The following is a 20,742-nucleotide window of genomic DNA, read 5'->3' as shown; positions in this document are numbered from 1 at the left end:
AGCTAACATATGCTGGCTGACAGCTTTTCATGGCTAGGTCCTGTACTGATGGATTTCCTTTCATTAAGTTATTTTAATCTCCAAAAAAAACATAAGAGATAGAGGTAACAATATTATTCCCACTTTGCAGATGAGGAATGAGGCACAAGAAGTTGAGTCACCTCCCTGAAATCCATGCCACACTGTCCCTATGGCTACATTGTTTTTTATTATTATAAAAACTTTATTAGGCTATGTTCTTTATACAGGGGTTATTCATAGTTACAGTTCCAATTAGGCTTATATTGTACATTGGTTAGAAAACCCCATCCTCTCTCCCCCTCAACCCCTCCCCCATCCCACCCCACTTAAAGCAATTGCAAGTGGTTTCTTTCTTCTATTTCATGTCAGTATATGAAGTCCATCAACCATATGCCCTCACTTTAATCTCCTTTATTCACCCTCCCCCCTCCCACTAGTAACCCCCCACACACTGTGCCTATTTTATAGTCCTGTCTTTCATATTAATATTTAAGTTGATGTTCACAGGGATTTCTCAATATATCCCCCCTGTGGGTAAACCTTATTTTGGTCCTTTCAACCCCTTCCATTACTCTCACTTACCCCTTTACCTCCCACCCCCATTTTAACAGCTTTTAATACACATCCTTAATTAAATATCATGCACACTACTTCCCACACTGAGTCCTGATAAGAGATGAAAGAATGCACAGGTTATTCTACCACAGTCATAAGGATTCAAGACTTCAACTATAAATTCCCATTGTACTTTCTTATCAAACGAATCTGGCCAGTTACAATGGTGCTGAGCACAGTGCTTTCAACATTCCATAAAGGTAACTCTATGCCCGAGGATAAACTCTTTTCATATGCATAATTATACCTGAACAATTCTTAGAATTTCCAGGATTTAAATTGATACAAAGACGTAGGATTTATTTTAGGATGCTGAAAAACCAGATTTGAATCTACACATCAGAAAGTTAACATGTGCTGAAAATAAGCTTGAAAAATGCAGAAATCAGGGAGAACCTGGTCTTACAGCAGTTCCAACTGAGCAATCCATTTGACTGTAGTCTGAAGCAGAAGCCCAGATTTTCTTTCATTCATTGACTGTCAGTTAATGCTCTGATGTAGGTAAAGCCTCTTGTTGGATGATAGAGGGTAGACTAGCAACCAACAGAGGAAATAGAAACCTGGCTTGAGTTCCCAGTCTCACTGGGAAGATAGATGAGAATCACATTGTGTTGCAGATAAGTTGAGCATCACAGCTGTTTAAGCAGAGAGCTTAAACAGCTCTGGGGAGACTGCACCTCAAATTTGGAATGAGCCCTTTGAATAAAGACGAGAAGGACTAGGAGGGACTCTTCAGGCAAACGGCTGCATATAGACCTGGTATAGAAGGAAGGTCTTGGTAGCCAGGCTGTGGAAGGGCAAAGTCCCTCTGGGGAGAGAAAGCAAAGTGTGTCCCTGACATGAAAAGGGGGCCAGTGTCTTGAATTAGCAGAGCAGAGAGGCACAAAAAAGCAGAAGAAGGTGGAGGAGAAGCAAACTTGTTTCTCTGTGAACAGGAAGTATGTTTGCATACTGATGGCATGAGCTGGCCAGAGAGTGAGCAGGAAAAGAGCAAACGGAGTTGGATTCAAGGAATGGGTGAGGAGGAGACAAGCAAGGATAGCCAGATGACCCAGAGAAGAGCAAGGATGGGACACCCTACCCACCAGCCTGATGGGACAGAGGAAGGAGGAGACCTTAGGGAAGTTGGAACAGCAACTGCTGGGACAGAACCTGTGACAGAGCCCCTAGCAGAAAGGAAGAGAGAGTGGCTCTCCAGCTTCTCCCACCCTCCCCTTGCCAACTGCCTTTCCCACGGTGGATTCCAGTTAGCCTCTCACCTAGGAGCTGGGGAAATGGCCTCCTGAGGTGCAGAGTAATACAGCAGAGAGGCAAGAAACGGATGTGTAAGCAGGGTCTAGAACAGCACAGCCATCAGAAACACGTGCTAAGGAAGCAGCTTCTTCTGTCCCCACCCGCCTCAATCTACCTCCTTCTGGGGGTATTTTCCCATTGAATCCCGCTGCTAATTTGAAATCCTAACTCTGCCCACCTTACTCCATTTATTTATAGTTTAGGATACAATCCCTCTACATCTGATGTAGAGTTCAGTTTTAGTCTGATAATCAGCACTCGTAAGATCTCTAAATCTCTAGCACTTTTGGTGATCTGTAACATCATCTATATTTGTTATGAAAACTTCCTCCAGGAATCTCATAAGTGAGAATTAAATGATTAAAAATGATCTTAAGTTGGGTGCCTGTGGCTCATGCCTGTAATCCTAGCTATGGAGATCAGGAGGATCAAAGTTTGAAGCCAGTCTGGACAAATAGTTTGAGAAACCCTATCTTGAAAACTATCATCACAGAAAGGACTGGTGGAGTGGCTCAAGGTGTAGACCCTAAGTTCAAACCTCAGTAATACACACACACACACACACACACACACACACACACACACACACACACACACAATATTCAACACAAAAAAGGGCTGGACAAAGTGGCTCAAGTGGTAGAGCACCTGTCTAGCAAGTGTGAATCCCTGAGTTCAAACCCCAGTACCACCAAAGAGAGAGAAAGAGAGGGAGGGAGGGAGGAAGGGAGAGAGACAGAGAGACAAGAGAGTGAGATCTTAGATTTAGCCTGGCAAATGCTCTACCACTTGACCAACTGCTAGCCCTACAAATGGATGTTTATAAATGTTGAATGGGGTTTTAGGAACAGATTACCATGTTTGTCTCTGAAGACAGAAGACATCAACCACTATGATGTGCTGGGAACAGAGGTTTTCTTTTCCAAAGCCAGTCCCACAAATCTTCCTATAGTAATTCCCTCCAGACAGTGATGGGCTGATCATCAGGCCAGTCATTAGGCTGCTTCTTAGAGTCTCAAACCAGTCACCTCAGAGACATTTTAAACGTTTATCATCAATATAATGAGCTCTATCTCCAAAGAGGCTCGTTATTCTGAAATCCATTTAACACTGAAGTCACGCAGATTCTGTCAGCTGTGAAAAATCTTCAAGCCTTAGGATGCAAGATTTGAGCAGATTTCTGTATAAAGAGATATATGTGCAGGAAACAGCCCAACCCAGTAGTCCTCCTGTCTGCATTCTTCAGACATTTGTACTTGTACCCATGTTCTGCCTTATTTGGCTGTGTAGAAGCACCTTTGAACACTAGGGGATAAGCTTTAATTCACTTCTATGTCTGATGTTTTTTGGAGCTGGAAGGGTGCATGATGCTATAAGAGAAAATGCCAACTTTTGGAAGGTAACACACCCCTGTGTGCAATCTGTGGCACTGGCTTCAAGGGTCTTGTCCCACAGGAGCCAAGTAACAAGGACTTGGCCACAGTCACCAAGGACAAAACAGGACAGGTGCCACAATCACCAGTCACAGAGCGCCCTAAGGTTAGAGCAAAGTTTAAAGTAGAAAAGCACATGATTTTGTAGAGTAAAAATCAGATGATTTAGATAAAAAAAGCCAATCAAATTTGCCACAAAGTCTAAATTACAGTCCTTGATAATTTTGAATAAAATTATTTTTATTCAGTATTTATATTCAACAACATTTTATTCAAATCAACACTACTTTCCAAATGACATTTTGAATTATTCCTTGATAGAGTGTTTTTAATTATTCATTTTTATTTCAAAGTGATTATTGACTGAAATGCAATTTTAAGAAAGAATACAGAGATGCCATAAACCCTTTACCCAGTTTCCCAATGGTAATGTTCTGGGGAAAAAAAAAAGTGAATCAAAGCCAGGATATTGGTATGAACCCAGTCAAGATTCAGTGTTTCCATGGCCACGAGATCAACACCACAGTCCCACTTCCCTCTAGCTCCATTTCTTTCTTATCACTCCAAGCCCATACTTCTGTTTCAATTTCTGGATTGTTTAGGATTGCTATATAAATGGAATCCTGTAAAGCAGAGCTTTGAGGCTTGGCCTTTTCTTTTTTTCCACTCAGTATAATTTTCTGGAGACTCATCCAGCTTAGTCAGTGTACAGTAGTGTACTCCTGCAGTATTGTGATGCTTCGTGCCCATAATCCACTCGGTTGGCAGAGATCGGGAACATCATGGTTTGAAAACAGCCTGGGAAAAATGTTAACAAGATGCCATCTCAACTGAAAAGCTTGGCCTGGTGACACACATTTGTAGTGCTAGTTACATGGGAGGCACAGTCAGCCCTGGGGAAAAATGCATGAGACTTTATGTAAAAAAAAAAAAAAAAAAAGACCAGGAAAAAAATAAGAGCTGGGAGTTTGGCTCAAGTGGTAGAGCACTTACATAGTGAGTACAAGACCCTAAGTTCAAACCCAAGTACTGCCAAAAAATATTTTAATATGCCCCTTTTTTATTACTGATTGTCATTCTACCATATGGTTGTAACCACCATTTCTTTATTCACCCACTGAGGGAAACCTATAATGTTTCTGGACTTGGACTCTTACAAATAAAGCTACCATAAGCACAAGTGTCCAGGTTTTTGTGCAAACATGAGTTCCATTTTCTGAGTCACATCAGTAGTTATAAGTTTGGTTGTTATGTTTAAAGACACAGCCAAGCTGTTTTCCAGAGCGGCTGTACCATTTCACATTTCAGTCACCAAGTCCATGAAGAAGCCAGTCTTTCTAAACCTCACCAGCATTTAGCTGATAGATGTGTAGTGATTTGATATTATGGCTTTAACTTGTCATTCCCTTGATGGGAAAAACTTTGGCATTTCACATTTACAATTTTGTCCATTTTGAGTGAGTTATTCGGTAAGATAAAAGACTTAGGTAAAGTTTCTTATTATTTTCTCTATTTTCATTTTTTTTCTCTTTTTGCTTGTGGGTGTCCCATTGGCTCAACACCTTTTGTTGAAAAGACTGTCCATCCTCCACTGAATTGCTTTTGTCCTTTAGTCAAAAATCAAATGGATATGCTAATTATTCGTACTTAATCATTACACATTATTTATATATACTGAAACAATACACTCTGCCCCATAAATATGTATCATTATTACTTGCTGGTTACAAATAAAAGTGATCAGTTAAGGTTATTTGCATGGGTTTACTTCTCAGATCTTTATTCTGCCCCATTGTCTGTCTGTTCTTCCCTTCATGATTACCACACAGTCTTGATTCCTGTAGTCTCAATGACAGGTAGACTGATGCTTTCATTCTTTCTTTTTTCAGAATTTTCTAATCTGGTTCTTTCCATGTATGCTTTATAATTATCTTGTCTATAAAAACATACACAAAATGTCTTGCAGAGATTTTGATAGGAATACTATTAAAACTGTGTGCTAGGGACCGGGGTGGTAGGGCACACCAGTAATCCCACCTACTCAGATTGTGAAGATTGGGAGAATCATGATAGAAGGCCAGCTTGGGCAAAAAGTTAGCACAATCCCATCTCAATAATCAAGCAGGATATGGTGGTACACTGCTGTAATCCCAGCTATGTGGGATGTGTAGGTAGGACTGCGGTATGAGGCCAGCCTGTGGCAAAAAGTGTAAGGTGTGAGACTTTATCCAAAAAGTAGCATAGCACAAAAGGGCTGGGAACCTAGCTGAAGTGGTAGAGTGCCTGTCTAGGCCCTGAGTTCAAACTCCTATCCCATCAAAACAATCTAAAGAACTTGCATACTAATTTAAGGAAAATTTGGCATCCTTATTGTGTTGAGTCTTCTAATCCACAAACACTCTCTGTGTCTTCATTTATCTAAAGCTTCTTTGATTTCTCTCGTCACGACTCTGCAGTTTTCAGCATACAACTCCTGTACATATCTTGGTAGATTTACACCTACCTATTTTCTAAGCATAAATGTGATTGTGGTATTGTATTTTTATCTTTAGGAGCCACACATCACTGCTCCTGATCAGAAGTACAATTGACAGTCATATGTTTGAGGTTTGCATGCCCGCCCGTGGACCTCACTAAACCAGCTCCTTAGCTCTGGTCTTCACAGATCCTGTGGGATTTCTCTGCTCAGACAGCCACATCATCTGCGAACCTATCATCTTGTTTTTTGTCCTATTTTTCCAATCCATTTTTGCTCATATTTTTCTCTTTTTCTGCCTTCTTTTGTAATTGAACATGTTTTATGATCCTATTTTATTTCAGTAGTTGGCTTTTCAGATTCAGCCCCATTGGCATGCTTTTTATCAGTTCACGTTACAGCTTATTATATACACCTCAAACGTGACCCAGTACCTTAAATGACATTTTACCACTTTATGTGTAACCTAAGAATCTTAGAAGAGAAACTCGTTTCTCCACTCCTAAACTTTGTTGTTGTGCATTACACCTTATACATGTTATATGCCACATGGGGCATTGTTAATATTCATTTAAAAAAAAAATGACCCTTAGGCAGACACAGTGGCTTATGCCTATAATCCAGATGCTTGGAAGATGGAAATAGGAGAATTGTGGTTCAAGGCCAGCCTAGGCAAAAATTAGCAAAATTCCATCTTAAAAGCAAGCCAAATATAGTGGTACAAGGCTTGGAATCCCAGTTACTCTGTAGGCGAAGGCAGGAGGATCATTGTTTGAGGCTGGCCTGGGCAAAAACACAAGGCTCTTTCTAAAAAAGGAACAAAGCCAAAAAGGACTGGGTGTGGCCCAATTAGTAGAGCAAACCACAAAGCCCTGAGTTCAATCCCCAACACTGCCTCCTCCCACTCCACCCCCCAAAAAAAGCAATGACCCTTATCTATCAACCTATGTAGTTAGCATTTCTGGAACTGCATTCATTAATATAAACCCATGTTTCCTTTTGGTGTCATGTTTTTCTCTTCCTAAAAGATTTCTCTCACATTTCTTGTAGTTTGGGTTTATTGGCAATCAATTCTTTAGGCTTTTATGTCTGGGAAAATCTTTATTTTACCTTCATTCTTGGAAAATATATTGCCATGTATGAGTTTAAAAGTTGAGAGTTATTTTTTTAATTCTCATTTGACATAATTTTTGATTTGCAAAAAATTGTGAGCACAATATAGGATCCAACCCAGGCAAATCAAAAATTATGCTAAATGAGAAAGGATCATGATCAAAACGTTATATATCCATGTCAAAGTAATCAAAACTCACAAATTAACCTGGGCACAGCAGTCTTCACTGGGCTACTGTCTTTATTTAGACTTTACCAATTGTTCTACTAGTGCACTTTTCCCATTGTGAGATCAAGCCAAGACACCACACACTGCTTGCTTTTTATGACCTTGACACTTTTGACTACTGACTATTTCAATACTTTGAAATATTTTTTAGAATATCCTCAACTTAGGTTTGTCTATGGTTTTCTTATGAGATACTTCCCATCACATCACGTAGGATTAATGATATCAGCATTACTCGTTAGTGATGTTCCCTTGATCACTTGGTTACGGTGCTGTCTACCAGATTTCTCACTGTAACTTGATGTCTTTTTCCTTTTTAATTTTCCCCTGGTTCACAGTGAGTCACTAAGCCAGGCCTCTAATGAATTAGAGGGGATGATGTCAGCTGTAGTATGTTTGTAGATGCCCTGTGTAGGTTAATGAAGTCCCTTCCAGCTCCTTGTTTGTTAGGAATTTTTAATTACAAAGGGGTGTATCATTTCAGCAAATTATTCTTCTGGATTTCCAAATGATCATATAACATTTCTTATTTAGTTCATTAATATGTTATACTGATCTATTTTTGAATGTGACAACCTTTGCACTCCTGGGATAAACCCCACTTTTCATTATGTAAATTACATATCTACTGGGGGGAGGGACTGGGATTTGGTTCGCTTTTATTCTGTTGATTTTTGTGTTTACCTTAATGAGGAGTATTACCCTGTACTTTTCAGAAATTACCTACGTCTGGCTTTGCTATTAGATAAAGCAGGCCTGATATTGTAAGTTGGGTAAAACTTTATTTTGTTCTGTTTTCTGGGGGAAAAAGAATAGAATTGGTACTATTGTTTCCTTAGATACTTAGTAGAATTTACTTGCGAAAGCATCTGTAATTAGAGTTATATTTTTAGAAGGCCTTTACATAAAATTTAAGACCTTCTTTCTTTAATAGATACAGGTTATTTAGGTTACCTACTTCTCCTGGAGTGAGTTTCAGTAGTTTGTGTCTTTAAGGACACCCAAACAGTAAAACTATTGGTATAGTGTTGCTGATTCAGCACTGTCTCCCCAGCCCCATCAACTTGTCTGCCCTCTCTTTCATTCCTGATTCTGGTAATTTGTCTCTGATCTCTATCTTGGCCAGATCATCTAGAAGCTGATCAGTTATGGTAGAGACAATTCTAAGATAGTTTCCAAGAATTCCTACCCCCTACATAATATTCCACACTGTGAATTTGATGAGTTCACTGAATTTAGGATCTGGAAATTATCTGGGTGAGCCTTACTTGATCTCATGAGCCCTTTACAAACAGTTTTTTCTGACTGGTTCCAAAGGGGGAATTCAGAGATTCGAAGCACCAAAAGGATTGCTGTGCTCATGGTTTAAATATAGAAGCACCAGTATAGCATCAAATGGGGAAGCTCAGTACAACCACTGGCTGAAGGCCAGTGAGGAAGCAGGGACCCAATCCAACAACGACAGTGAGTCAAATTCTGCCAACAATTTGGATACTGAATGAGTTTGGGGGTAGACGTTCCTCTAGAGCCTGCAGACAAGAATGCTGGTATTCTGATTTCATTCTTTTGAGACCCTCAGCCAAGAATCTAGTAATGACATGCTTAGACAACCAACCTAGAGAACTGGTAGGCAATGATGGCTGCTTTTATAAGGTGGTAAATTTGTGATCATTCCCTTGTTATGCAGCAATATAAAATCAGTGGGGGGAGGGTATAAAAGAGAATGATGAAGTGGTGAATTTAGCTAAGATACGTTGTAAGCACTTTTGTAAATGTCACAATGTACCCCAGCACAACAGTAACATATGAATAAATGAATAAATAGATGACAGATAGATAGATAAAAAACAATAGGTTGATTTTATTGATCTTTTCAAAAAAGGAGCTTTTGATTTTATTGGCTATTTTTGTTGTTTTCTTTTAAATTTCACTGATTTCATCTGTAATTATTTTTTTTCATTCCTTTCTTCTGTTTGGTTTAAATTCATTTTTCTAGTTTCTTAAGGTGGTAGCCTAGATTACTGATTCTAGGTATTTTCCTGTGCAATACAATAAGCATTTAATGCTGTAAATTTCTAAGTAAGATTTTTTTCATTGCACATGTTTTGATTGATTTTATTTTAATTTCCAGTTCAAATGTCCTTTAAATTTCCCTTGAGATTTTCTCCTTGACCTGTATGAAACCAGAAATGTGTGAATTGTCTTTTAAATATTTAGGGATTTTTTTCAGCTATCTATCTGCTATTGGTTTTTAGTTTCCACTATGTCTGAAGCACCTACTATGCATCATTTATATTTTGTTAAGTTTGTTAAGCTTTGGTTTGGGCCCAGAATATGTTTGTTTTTGCTGACTGTTTCATACGTGTTCGGGGAGAATATGCATGATGCTGTTTTGTTGCTGGAATGGTCTATAATCATGTCAGATTTGTTGATGCTGTTCAGGTCGCCCTTACACTTACTACTTTCTAATTGTCTGTTCCTCTAATTACTGAGAGAAGACTTAAAGTTTCCAATTATATTTATGTATTTGCTTCTCGTTTCACAATTTTTTTGTCTCATGAGTTTTACATCTCTTTTGATCAAGATTAAAGACTGTTGTGTTCCCTTGGGCGACTCATGTTGCATATGGTTGTCTTGCTTTTTCCAAGCTGACCATCCATGTGTTCAGACCATTATTATATAAGGTGACAATTGATAAGAATGGGATAAAACCTATCATCTTGCTAGTTTTTTATTTGCTCCATTCTTTGTTTCCTTTTCCTTCTTCCTGTTTCCATTTCATCTAATTAAGTAATTCTGTGCTTCCAGTTTCTCTTCTCACTTGGATTTATTACTTATAATCATTCTAAAAATCTTCAGTGATTATTCCAGGAATCATGAACAATCTGTGTTGACTTCCAAGTAGTGTATGCTAACATAAATGCATTCATAAATCTTTCAACAGCATATTACACATTACACTGTTTAATGCTAGAAACAAAATATATTGTAATATTTTTTACTTTAAGCAGTTATCTTTTTACGTCAATAAAATCAAAGGATAGATACCTTCATTTCTTGCATTTCCAATGCTTTCTTCTTTCCAAATACAAATGTCTGAATAATCCACAGTCTTTGAAGAACTTCCTTTTACATTTCTTGTTGAGTAGATCTAATGCTGATAAATTCCCTCAGTTTTTGTTTACCTGTGAAAGTTTTTGTCACTTTTTTTAGTGGCACTGGGAATTGAACTCAGAGTCTCACATTTGCTAAGCAGGTTCTCTACCCCTTGAGCCATGCCCCTAGTCCCTTTTTGTATTAGTTATTTTTCAAATAGGGTCTTGTATTTTTGATTGGGGTTGACCTAGGACCCAGATGCTCATATGTTGCCTCCTGTATAGCTGGAATTATAGGCATATGCCACCATTATACTTTAAAAATAAGATAATTTTTGTTGCAAATTTTAAAACAGAAGCCTAGAATTTTTACATTGTAAATTTGGTTATATGTGTATGGCTCAAAGGATACTATTATTCAGCAGCTGGTTATCATTTTTAAAAAATTAATACTCCATCACCAATCTTTTTCAATAATAATTTATATTATCTGCCTACTGGTTCATTAAAATGCTTTTACAGGTATCAAATTTAGTGAAATGAAGAACAGGCTTTAAAATGAACTAAGTCCTTTGATTTTACAATAAAGTAATTACTTGCAGTATGAATATAGAATAATCTTACTTTCTCTGACAAACCCTGTACATGTACCTCAATATAGACTTATTTAAACAATACAATAAGAAAATTGTACACTTACTGTAATGATGCTTCTGGATGAGATTACTGTTATCTCTACTCAGCAAGCTCCCTTTCTTCTGTGAACAGAGTCCTCTATTCTGGAAACTGCATCTCCTACACTGCCATGTTCTAGCATGAACTGCCCAAGAGGAAGTTTATTGATCCAACAATGGGCAGTTATCTAACCTAAGCCAATTGTAATGCCCCACAATACTGGATTCATCTGATTCTCAATTGTCTGAGATTGACCCTGTCAGAGTCCTTCCAAGGTTGTAAACTTAGAATTAGAGAGAGCAAATATGTCTGTCTCTGTCTTCCTTTATAAGATAAGTAACTTATGAATGAAGGAACTGAAAGGAAGGAAAGAAGAGGGGAAGGAAGGGAGGGAGGGAGGGAGGGAGGAAAGGAAGAAAAGGGAAGGAGGGAGGGGAAAGGGAAAGAAAAGGAACATTCCAACTATTCCAATATTTCAAAACGCTTTCATAATTTCTCATTATAATTACCTTCAACTTGGAACAAATTATTAATATGTTAATGCTAAAAAGTAATCGTTAAGGATGTTACTGCCTAATAAAATAAATGAAACAAGTATTTGTGATTGTAAAATCCTTGGTCCAGCTTCAGACTTTCTCTGAACCATATTCAGAGAGGAGCCATATCCAGGGACCTTTTGTGGCATCCCATCTAACATTAGCTTTGCACACCCTCCATCCACACACCTAACACTGGGGTTTTGACTGGTGCTGCTATTTCCCTCCATCATTGACAGGGACATGCATACCTCCATCTATACATCTGCTGTTACCTTCCTCCTACAAGGCAGTGAAGGCAGACTTAGTCAGGGCGTCCAGTGTCCATAGAGACTGCTGACAGTAGGATGTCCAGACAGATCTGTGAGTTAAGCAAATTTGATCACAGGTATAAAGAGCTCCAACCCCTCAGGTAGGGAGCAAGTAGATGGATTTGCTAAACCAAATGAAGTGTCTGCTCTGAATGTGTCCATCTCTTTCTTACTCAGGACTTAACAGTTGTGGTAATTATAGAAGTTATTCTATTCTTCTAATACTCTATTTGGACTGTCTTCAAAGCTCTTAGTGTGATTTATCATGTTTTATTTTTCTGTTTGTTTTTTCCTCCTCCAACTATGCCTGAAATTTTATAAAAAATTAGTAGGCATTTAAAAAATAACATCATTCACTAACATTTCCCAGAAAATGATGTAACTTTGGCATTCATATTATTTAGAAAAAACATTTTGTAATGTTTTTATGTTCTTTTATTGCCTTATTAACATTTGTTTTATTAACATTGTTGTTTTATTAACATTTTGTGATTTTTTATTGCTTTAGGCTAATCATCCTGATTTCTTTGTACTGAAATGCTAGTTTGTTTAACATTTTAAATGTTTCCTGGAAAAATGACCTCAAAATTAATGTTTCTATCAATATTCCTGAATATGGCTATAATAAAACTATACATCCTATAAAATATTCTACTTTATTGAAAATCATAGCTCTCAGTTGGACTCAATTAGTCCGCATGCCAATTTTTTAAATAAAGTTGGGATCATGGTGATGATTGTTTCACTCTGTAAATACTAATTGATTGCCTATCCTTAGGCAACACTGGTAAACAAGAGAAATATATTCTTTAATCCAAACTGTTTATTGATTAGTAATTATCTTCTAATTACTAATATCTACTGGAAGACTTCTTGGGGAACTAGGTGATCCGAAGGTGATGCTCAAAGATGAGTGAATGGGTGCAGAGCGTTGTAGGCAGAAGGGGACAGGAATTCAAAGGCTGTGGAGAAGGATCTTGGGACTCTGAGGACCTGCAGAGGCCGAGGAAAGTTTAATGCAGGATGGTTTGAACCATAGTAAAAGTGTAACCATTGCACCAGGACCACAGGATGTTGGTGGAGGATTAAAAAAAGAAGGATATATTGATATTTGCATTTTAATAACTATCCTTTTGGGGGGATGTTATAGAATAGTTAGGAGTAAAGAAGGACTTGTTGAGAGACAAGCTTGAGGCTCTGATAGGAGAAGGTAGAGTGTGGCTGGGAAGGGTTAGAAAAATTGAGAAGAGAAAGGGAGGCATCAAAGGTGGCTTTTGTGCTTCTCTTTGAACAAGTAAGAAAAAGATCTGAATTAAGAACAGGGATCCATGTCATGTATGAAGATGATCATTCTGTTCTAGGCATGGTGAACTTCAGGCACCAGAAGACTGAAAATAACAGGTTGAAAGGGTGGAGGATTCAAATACAGAGAGACAAAATCTCAGCAGAAGATGGTCTAGAAAATATAAGAACAAAGATATTTTACAATCAAATGTTCAGTGCATAAGCACATTCCCACCCCAGTTCCCCCAGGGAAATTCATGTAACCTCTAGTAACATCTACATTGCTCCCAATACCTTTTTTTAAATTGTTATATTAAAGAAAAGCTTTGCCTTTAGTAAGAAGGAGCAAAATGTCATGAAATGATTTCTTCTGTTTGTTTCTTTGTTTGCACAACCTAAACACTGGAGTCATGAAAGGATATAATAAACACAAAAAATTAAATAAAATATAAAGTGCAAATCTGATAAACTAAAATTCATGATATGACTAAATGTAAATATAAGAAAATCCCAGAAGTTAATGTATTAGATTTGGTAGCTCTGTGATTGTTGGAAAAAAAATCCTTAAAATGACCCAGGATCTGTTGGAGGGTTGAGATTACCTATTACCATTGGTTTTAATTATGGACCATTCAGATGGTATCTAGGCTTAATAGCTCAACAAGTCATGGTCAGGCATGGAACACCAATTAGTATGTTTGTTTTGTATCCTTTGCAGTGAGCAGTAAAATGCCTTGCATTGTGGTCATTTTCCTGATTTGATATTGTTATTGTACATTTTTATCCAACTCACTCATTCTGCAAAATAAATGATAAATTATTTCCCTAAACATTGTCTTAATTTTGATAATGTTCTATTGCAGGTGATTATGTTGTCATGACTATATACTTCGAGTTGAGTAGAAGGATGGGCTACTTCACCATTCAAACATACATTCCCTGTATACTGACTGTGGTTCTATCCTGGGTGTCATTTTGGATTAAAAAAGATGCTACACCAGCAAGAACAGCATTAGGTAAGTTTCAAAAAGAAAACAAAATCTTCTACCATGTCATGTAATTTTATAACAGAATTAATCACAAAAATGCCTTTAACTGCAGAGAGTTAGTTCAAATGTGTTCGATGAAATTTGAGAGCTACGTGAACCATGCTTAGAAGTTTTTTTTAAGTAGCCATGTTAGGTTATTCTTACTTTAAAAATAGCACTTTATTCAAACAAAATAACATTAATAGTTTTCTGTCAACAAGACATTAAATATTTCATTTCTATTAGAGTCATATTTTGTTAAACTGTACAAATTGCTCAAATTCTCCAGTTGTTCCTTCTTGGTTGGGGAATGAGTTACTTCTTAGAAAATGATGGAAACATGGAAGTCCATTAGAACAAGGTCTAGTAGTCCTGATGAATGTGGCAAAATTTCACAACCCAAGTCAATTGATTTTGCTGTAGAGTTTGTAGCACTTCAAAGTATAGACCTGTTATATAAAAGTGGGGGTTCTTGTTTCTTAACCAAAGGATTTCTTGATAATGTGCTGTTTCTACCATTGTTTTTCCACGTTGACCCTGTAGTAATTATCTCCTTCACAGAGCACTGTGGTCTTCAGAATTTTTTTGGTCACAGTGATAATGGTGGCACATTGTTAGGGAACATCAATAGCTAACCATTGTGTAAATTGCTATTAGTTTTCATACAGATCTTTTAATTTCTTTATTTATTTTTGGTCAGAGGTTATGACCTCCTTCAAAACTGGGATGTTGCTATTTTGAATCTTGATGTGCACAACTCCCACTGTCTCCACTGTTTCTTTCTAGAGTGTCCCCACTTATAACAGAAACTCCTACCCCTGCAGCAAAGCAGGGGTATTTATTAATACCATTAAATTATGCAGAGTAAGGGATCTTATCATGGATTTCCATAAATGCATACAATGTGCTTTGTTCATATTCACCCCTGTTACTCTTTCTTACCCTCCCTCTTTCCTTCCCTTTTCACTTCCACCTTCCTAGTAATCCCCTTTTTACTTTCATGATTTGGTTTCATTTCTCTGTTTCACTTCCCCTAACTTCCACAAAGAAGAGAAAATATGCAATACTTCTCCTTGGCTAATCTTACTTAACATGTTTTCCAGTTTCATCCATTTTCCAGCAAATGGCATAATTTCACTTGTAATTGGCTGAGTAAAACGTCCCTGTTTATAATACCCCACTGACTTTATCCATTCATCTGTTGTTAGGAACTAAGGTGAATTCCACAATTTGGCTACTATGAAGAGCACCATGATAAACATAGGTTTGTAGGTATTCTAATAGGATAGCTCAAACAGAGAGACAGGGCACCAAATCTTTTGGGAAGCAAGTTTATTAAGCAGCACAGCAGCAACTCAGCCAACTTAAGTCCAAAGGCTGAGCTCTGAGAACAAAGGGGACTTTCCTTATATACCATTTAGAGCAGGTTACAGAAATGGGGAGGGGGAATAACTTGTCCCATACATGGTCATACATTATTTCATTGGCTATTTTGAATTCTAGGGCAAGGTGACTCTTACTGGTCTCACCCCAGATGCTACTTGGCATTCCTCAAATCTGGTTTTTTTTGTTTGTTTTACTTTTGCACTCATTGTCCCTCATTATCTCCCTTCCCCATCCCTGCCTTCCTGCCACATTCCCTCCTTTGGTTTGGGGTTAAAGAGTATCATCTTGATATAGAGGTTTATATTTTTACAGCATTATTACATGAGCAGCTGTCTTTTCAGCACATATACTTATCATTTGACATATAAATTTTCTCCCAGGCTAGGCCTCCACTGGTGTTTTTAATACCCTGAGGTCAATAGACAGAGTTTTTAGCTATTACAGCATACACATCAAAGTAGATAGATATTGGCCTTTTGAGGTTATAAACCTGTGTCCAGCTAATTAACTCCCCAGTGCTGGTGAAGCTTCAGACCTCTAGCCATTGCTCCCAAGGGCAATAGATGGGGTTGAAACAGATATACTGACTATAATGAGAGCACACTGAGTAGGTGGTATGGTTGTGGTTGCATGACCCAACAACTTTGCCTGCACAACAATAATTTGTAAAAACCAGAGTTTTGGTGACAACACTTCCCACTCAGGTAGTTGTGCCTACATGAGTCACAGTCTGAGGCCTGAGGGTCCCCAGATAGAGAGCTGACAAAGATTAGCAAGAAGAAAACACAGAAGGGACTCATCCTCAAAGGTGAAATGGGTGACTCCTCAAGCTTCTGCCATGCATAGACTAGTCCACTTCCAGAGTGACTACAGCAGGACTGACAACTGTCATTTATGATGTCCTGTTGTCTAGAGGGCAGGACCCTTCTCCCAGGGCCAGGGAGAATACAACAACAAAAGGGTCCCTCCAGAGGGGCATTAGTGGTTGAACATTCCATTCCTTTACCCAAACAGCATCCCCTGGTTTATAAGGGTACGTGGAAATTGTCAGGCAACAGGGAGTCTCTCTCTTACCCAGGCATTGATTTTCAAGAGAGTCAACCTGAGGGCCTGCATCTGCTATCTCAGGGTGAGGTCACCCTATTTCCTTAAGGTCCCCTCAGGATTAAAGGGAGTGGGCACCCAAAGGCAGTTTAAAAAGGGGAAAGACTGTCTGTTTGGTGAGGCTAGACCTAATTCTGAGCATGACAAGGGCAGTAACTGATCCCATTGTAGGTGGGTCTCCTGGCACAGCTTTTCCAATTGCAATTTTAGAGTCCTGTTCATACATTCTACCCTCCCTGAACTCTGGGGGCAGTAGGCTATGTACAGCTTCCAAGTTATTCCTAAGCCTTAGCTATCAACTGTACCACCTCAGCCATGAAGGCCAGCCAGCCTGTTGTCCAATCCAATAGACATAGGTATTCCAAACAAAGGGATGCTTTCCTTTAACAGGCACCTGGCCACTTCCTGGACTTTCTCAGTCCAAGTAGGGAAGGCTTCCTTCCACCCATCCTGAGAAGGTACAGACAAACACCAACAAATATTTACATCCTCTGGTGTGTAGCATCTCAGTAAATCCACAATCAGGTTTTCAAAAGGAATTCCTCCAACACTTTGCACCTAAGGTGGAGCTCTTGGCCCTTGTCAGAGATTGTTTGTAGCACACAGAATGCACTTTTCACATACTGTCTTATTTATTCTGGAGAGCTTGGGGACATAAAAATCCTGGGCCAAGGTGGTCTCGAGAGCTGTTTACCCTGAGTGAGTTCCTTCATGGAACTGCTTGACAAATGTGGGAGCTAGAGATTCTGGAATTGCAGTATGGCTGATGGCAAACTTCCACCATCTGCCTGGCAGGAAACTTTCTCCTTTATTCTCAAACCAAGCCTGTTCTTGTGGTATATACCATGGGTCCCATTCAGATAAAGGGTGCAAGAAGAAGGCAGCTGTCAGTGAGGCTGAGGTCTGTCATGTGAGGGCTGTTCACTTGACTTCCCTATCAGCCTTTTGGTTTCCCCCAAACAGCTGTTGTCTCCACTTTCTGGTGCCTGACAACTGTAGGCACTCTGGTCTTGCCTTAGTTCCTCTCTAGGGTGAGGCCATTCCAGGGGCACTGATTGCTGTCTATGGGGATTGTCTCTTCTTCTGCCATGGCCTGCATGCCAGGGCCCACCTGACTGTTTGGTTAGACCCACAGCAAGGAGGTCCACTTTCTTATTATCTTTCTATCAGCCTCCCATTTGGCTTCCTGATCTTGATTGACAAAGACTTTTGTGGCCATCTCCAGAAGCTGACTGGCATTCATACCAACAAAACCCTCAAGCTTTTGTAATGTTTGTCTTATGACCCCCTGTGCCTGGCTGACAAATGCTGCATTAATCATCCTCTGGTTTTCTGCCACCTCTGGGTTGAAAGGGGTGTACAGGTGGAAGGCCTCACATAGCCACTCATAAAACTGGCTGGGGCTCTCATCTGGCCCTTGGAGGACTTCTGTTGTCATATTCGTGTTGATGGCCTTTTTTTCCTCCTTCCTTCATGACTTCCGATACTGTTCAAGCCTCTGGTAATCTCAGTTATCATTAGAGTCTCAACAGGGCTCCTCCTGGGGGAACTGGCCCTGAGCATAGGCTTGGCCATTTAGAGTGCCCACAGGTCATGATCTTCTAGCTACTTTAGAGCCACCAAGGTTATACAGCGCCACACCTCAGTATTAAACAGAACCAGAAGAAGCTCTGGCTGTCTGTCTGTCCAGGTGGGCTTATGAATTTGGATGATGAACTACATTAGATCAATCAGAGCCTGAGGCTTTTCCATGAAGGACGGGGTATGGTGCTTCCAATTTATGAGGTCTGTGGTGGTAAAAGGCTGGTAGACCAATGTGTACCTTCTTCCTAGTATCTGACCAGGCTGCTCATAATATATTGGGCCCTGGATCTCTCTCAGGGGCATCTGTGGGGCAGTGGACTCCAGGGGAGAAACTAAGCCCATAGTGGGACTGTTCAAATGTTCTTCATTGAACCTAGGGGACAATCCCAGTCTCACAGGAGCTGTGGAGTGAAGACTGGTGGACTCTGAGTGACCATGAAGTTCACAGGGCCTGAGGAAGTTGGGGGTGTTGCAATTTCAAGGACTTCTGGGCCCAGCCTCGTATGTGTATTTGCTGCTCATGCTTCCCCATCTGATGTTGCTTCCCCTTCCAAGGTTGGAGGCCAAGGGGCAGAAGGCGGTGGGTTCAGTGGCACATAAGTGGGTAGGGTCTCCTTGGGGTCCCCCACTAATATGGGTTTTTCTGGCTTTTTACATTTTCCCCTGCATTTGGAAGCTTCTGCCACCCTGGCTACCATGACCTTACATGCTTTCTCTAGATGGGGCTTTTAGCCATGTGGGCTGACATGAAGACTGCAGCCTGTCAGCAGTAAATATAAAGAAACCAATCTGGATGTCCAGGCTCCCTACAACCACTTCAAAAACTCTATTGACTATGACCTTATCTAATGACCTCTCCAAGGGCCATCTTACACCAAAAGCAGGCCAGTCTATTTCACAGAAGGTCCTAAATTTGTCAGGAGTCAGTTTGACCCTGTAATTTCCATTAAATTCCCTTTTAAAGTTCTTAAGTATGCACTCTAATGGGGTGTTCTTTCTCTGTCTTCCTCCCATTCCTCCCATTACCAGATATCAAGACAGAGACAGAAATGGAGGGAATTAAGGTTGTGGAGAGGAGGTAAGGGGTCCTCTTCTTTGACACATAGAGGAAAATAAATAATACCACTTGCTTAATCCATCTCCAGCCACTCCCCTTGCAGGGATTTAGGTGTCTCTTAGTCATCATGAGTCATATGTCTCTTAGTCATAAGCCCCGGACCAGAGGCCCTGTTAGGGCTCACCCTGAACCATATGAGTTCACCAAGGACCCACAGATCAGGACTCCACATTTGCTGCATGTCAGACTTGCATTTTCACACACTCACACAGCAAAGTACTTACACCCTGCTCCCTGAACCTGAGAGACATGGTTTCATCCCAAAAGGCAGTTACTAGGGTGTCTCACTGGGAGTTGATCAGACTTCCCTCTGTCTCCTGAGGCAGGGTTGAATTCAAACCCGAGTTCTTAACCAGTCTGTTGAGCAGGGCTCCCTAGTTGGTTCCTGAGCTTTTCAGGTTCCTTTGTGTGGCTGAAACTTGCCTCCTCAGTTTGCTGGGAGAGAGGCCCCCTTCTCTCAGATCAACATGTCTGGTGGAATCGGACAGGGGTGGCCATCCTGGTGAGCTGGGGATGCTGAGCCAGTGAAAAGGGAGGTGAAAACACAGCCCTCCCATCACAGAAATGTTGTAGAATGGCTCATACAGAGAGATGGGACACCAAAGCTTTTGGGAAGCAAGTTTATTAAGCAGCACAGCAGCAACTCAGTGGACTCGAGTCTAAAGGCTGAGCCCCAAGAATCAAGGGGGCTTTCCTTATATACCATTTAGCACAGGTTACAGAAATGGGGAGAACAGCTTGTCCCACACGTGGTCATATATTATTTCATTGGCCATTTTAACCTCTGGGGCAAGGTGACCCTTCTCTGATCTCACTCCAGGTGCTACTTGACATTCCTCAAAATCTGGTTTTTTTGTTTGTTTGTTTCACTATTGCACTCATTATCTCTTATTATCTCCCTCATTATCTCCCTCATTGTCTTTCATTATCCCCCTTCCCCCTCCCTGTCTTCCTGCTACATTCACTCCTTTGATGCTCAGACACTCTTCGGGGTCAAAGAGCATCATCTTGATGTTGGGGGTTATATTTTTATAGCGTCATTACATAAGCAGCTGTCTTTTCAGCACATATACTTATCATTTGTCATACAAATTTTCTCCCAGACTAGGCCTCCGCTGGTGTTTTTAATACCCTGAGGTCAATAGACAGAGTTTTTAGCTATTACTGCACACACATCAAAGCAGATAGATGGCCTTTGGGGTTGTAAATGTGTGCCCAACTAATAATCTTCCAAGTGCTGGTGAAGCTTTGGACCTCTAGCCATTGCTCCCAAGGGCAATAGATGGGGTTAAAACATATACTGACTATAATGAGAGCACATTGAGTAGGTGGTATGGTTGTGGGTGCATGTCCCAACAACTTTGCCTGCAACAACAATAAGTATGGTAACAACACTCCCTACTCGGGTAGTGCACATACATGGGTCACAGTCAAGGCCTCAT

At 39.9% G+C, this 20,742-nt stretch overlaps 1 protein-coding gene and 1 long non-coding RNA gene across 5 annotated transcripts in view; one reads left to right on the top strand and one right to left on the bottom strand.

Annotated features, from left to right (window-relative positions):
* Gabrg3 (gamma-aminobutyric acid type A receptor subunit gamma3) overlaps window positions 1–20,742 on the top strand; it is a 620,605-nt gene that overhangs the window by 557,072 nt on the left and 42,791 nt on the right. For all 4 annotated transcript variants that reach the window (XM_074061795.1, XM_074061797.1, XM_074061796.1 and 1 more), the window contains one exon: window positions 13,945–14,097. In XM_074061795.1, the coding sequence (XP_073917896.1) occupies window positions 13,945–14,097 (153 nt within the window). The remainder of the gene's footprint in view (window positions 1–13,944; window positions 14,098–20,742) is intronic.
* On the bottom strand, window positions 3,681–11,276 carry LOC141419244 (uncharacterized). The gene is made up of 3 exons (XR_012444022.1): window positions 10,976–11,276; window positions 10,229–10,365; window positions 3,681–4,255 (listed from the first exon to the last, which is right to left on the bottom strand). It is a non-coding gene; the product is annotated as an uncharacterized lncRNA (long non-coding RNA).

Source organism: Castor canadensis, chromosome 19 (assembly GCF_047511655.1).
Source record: "Castor canadensis chromosome 19, mCasCan1.hap1v2, whole genome shotgun sequence".
In the NCBI taxonomy this organism is placed as follows: domain Eukaryota; kingdom Metazoa; phylum Chordata; class Mammalia; order Rodentia; family Castoridae; genus Castor; species Castor canadensis.
This window is presented reverse-complemented; position numbering and strand designations above follow the sequence as displayed.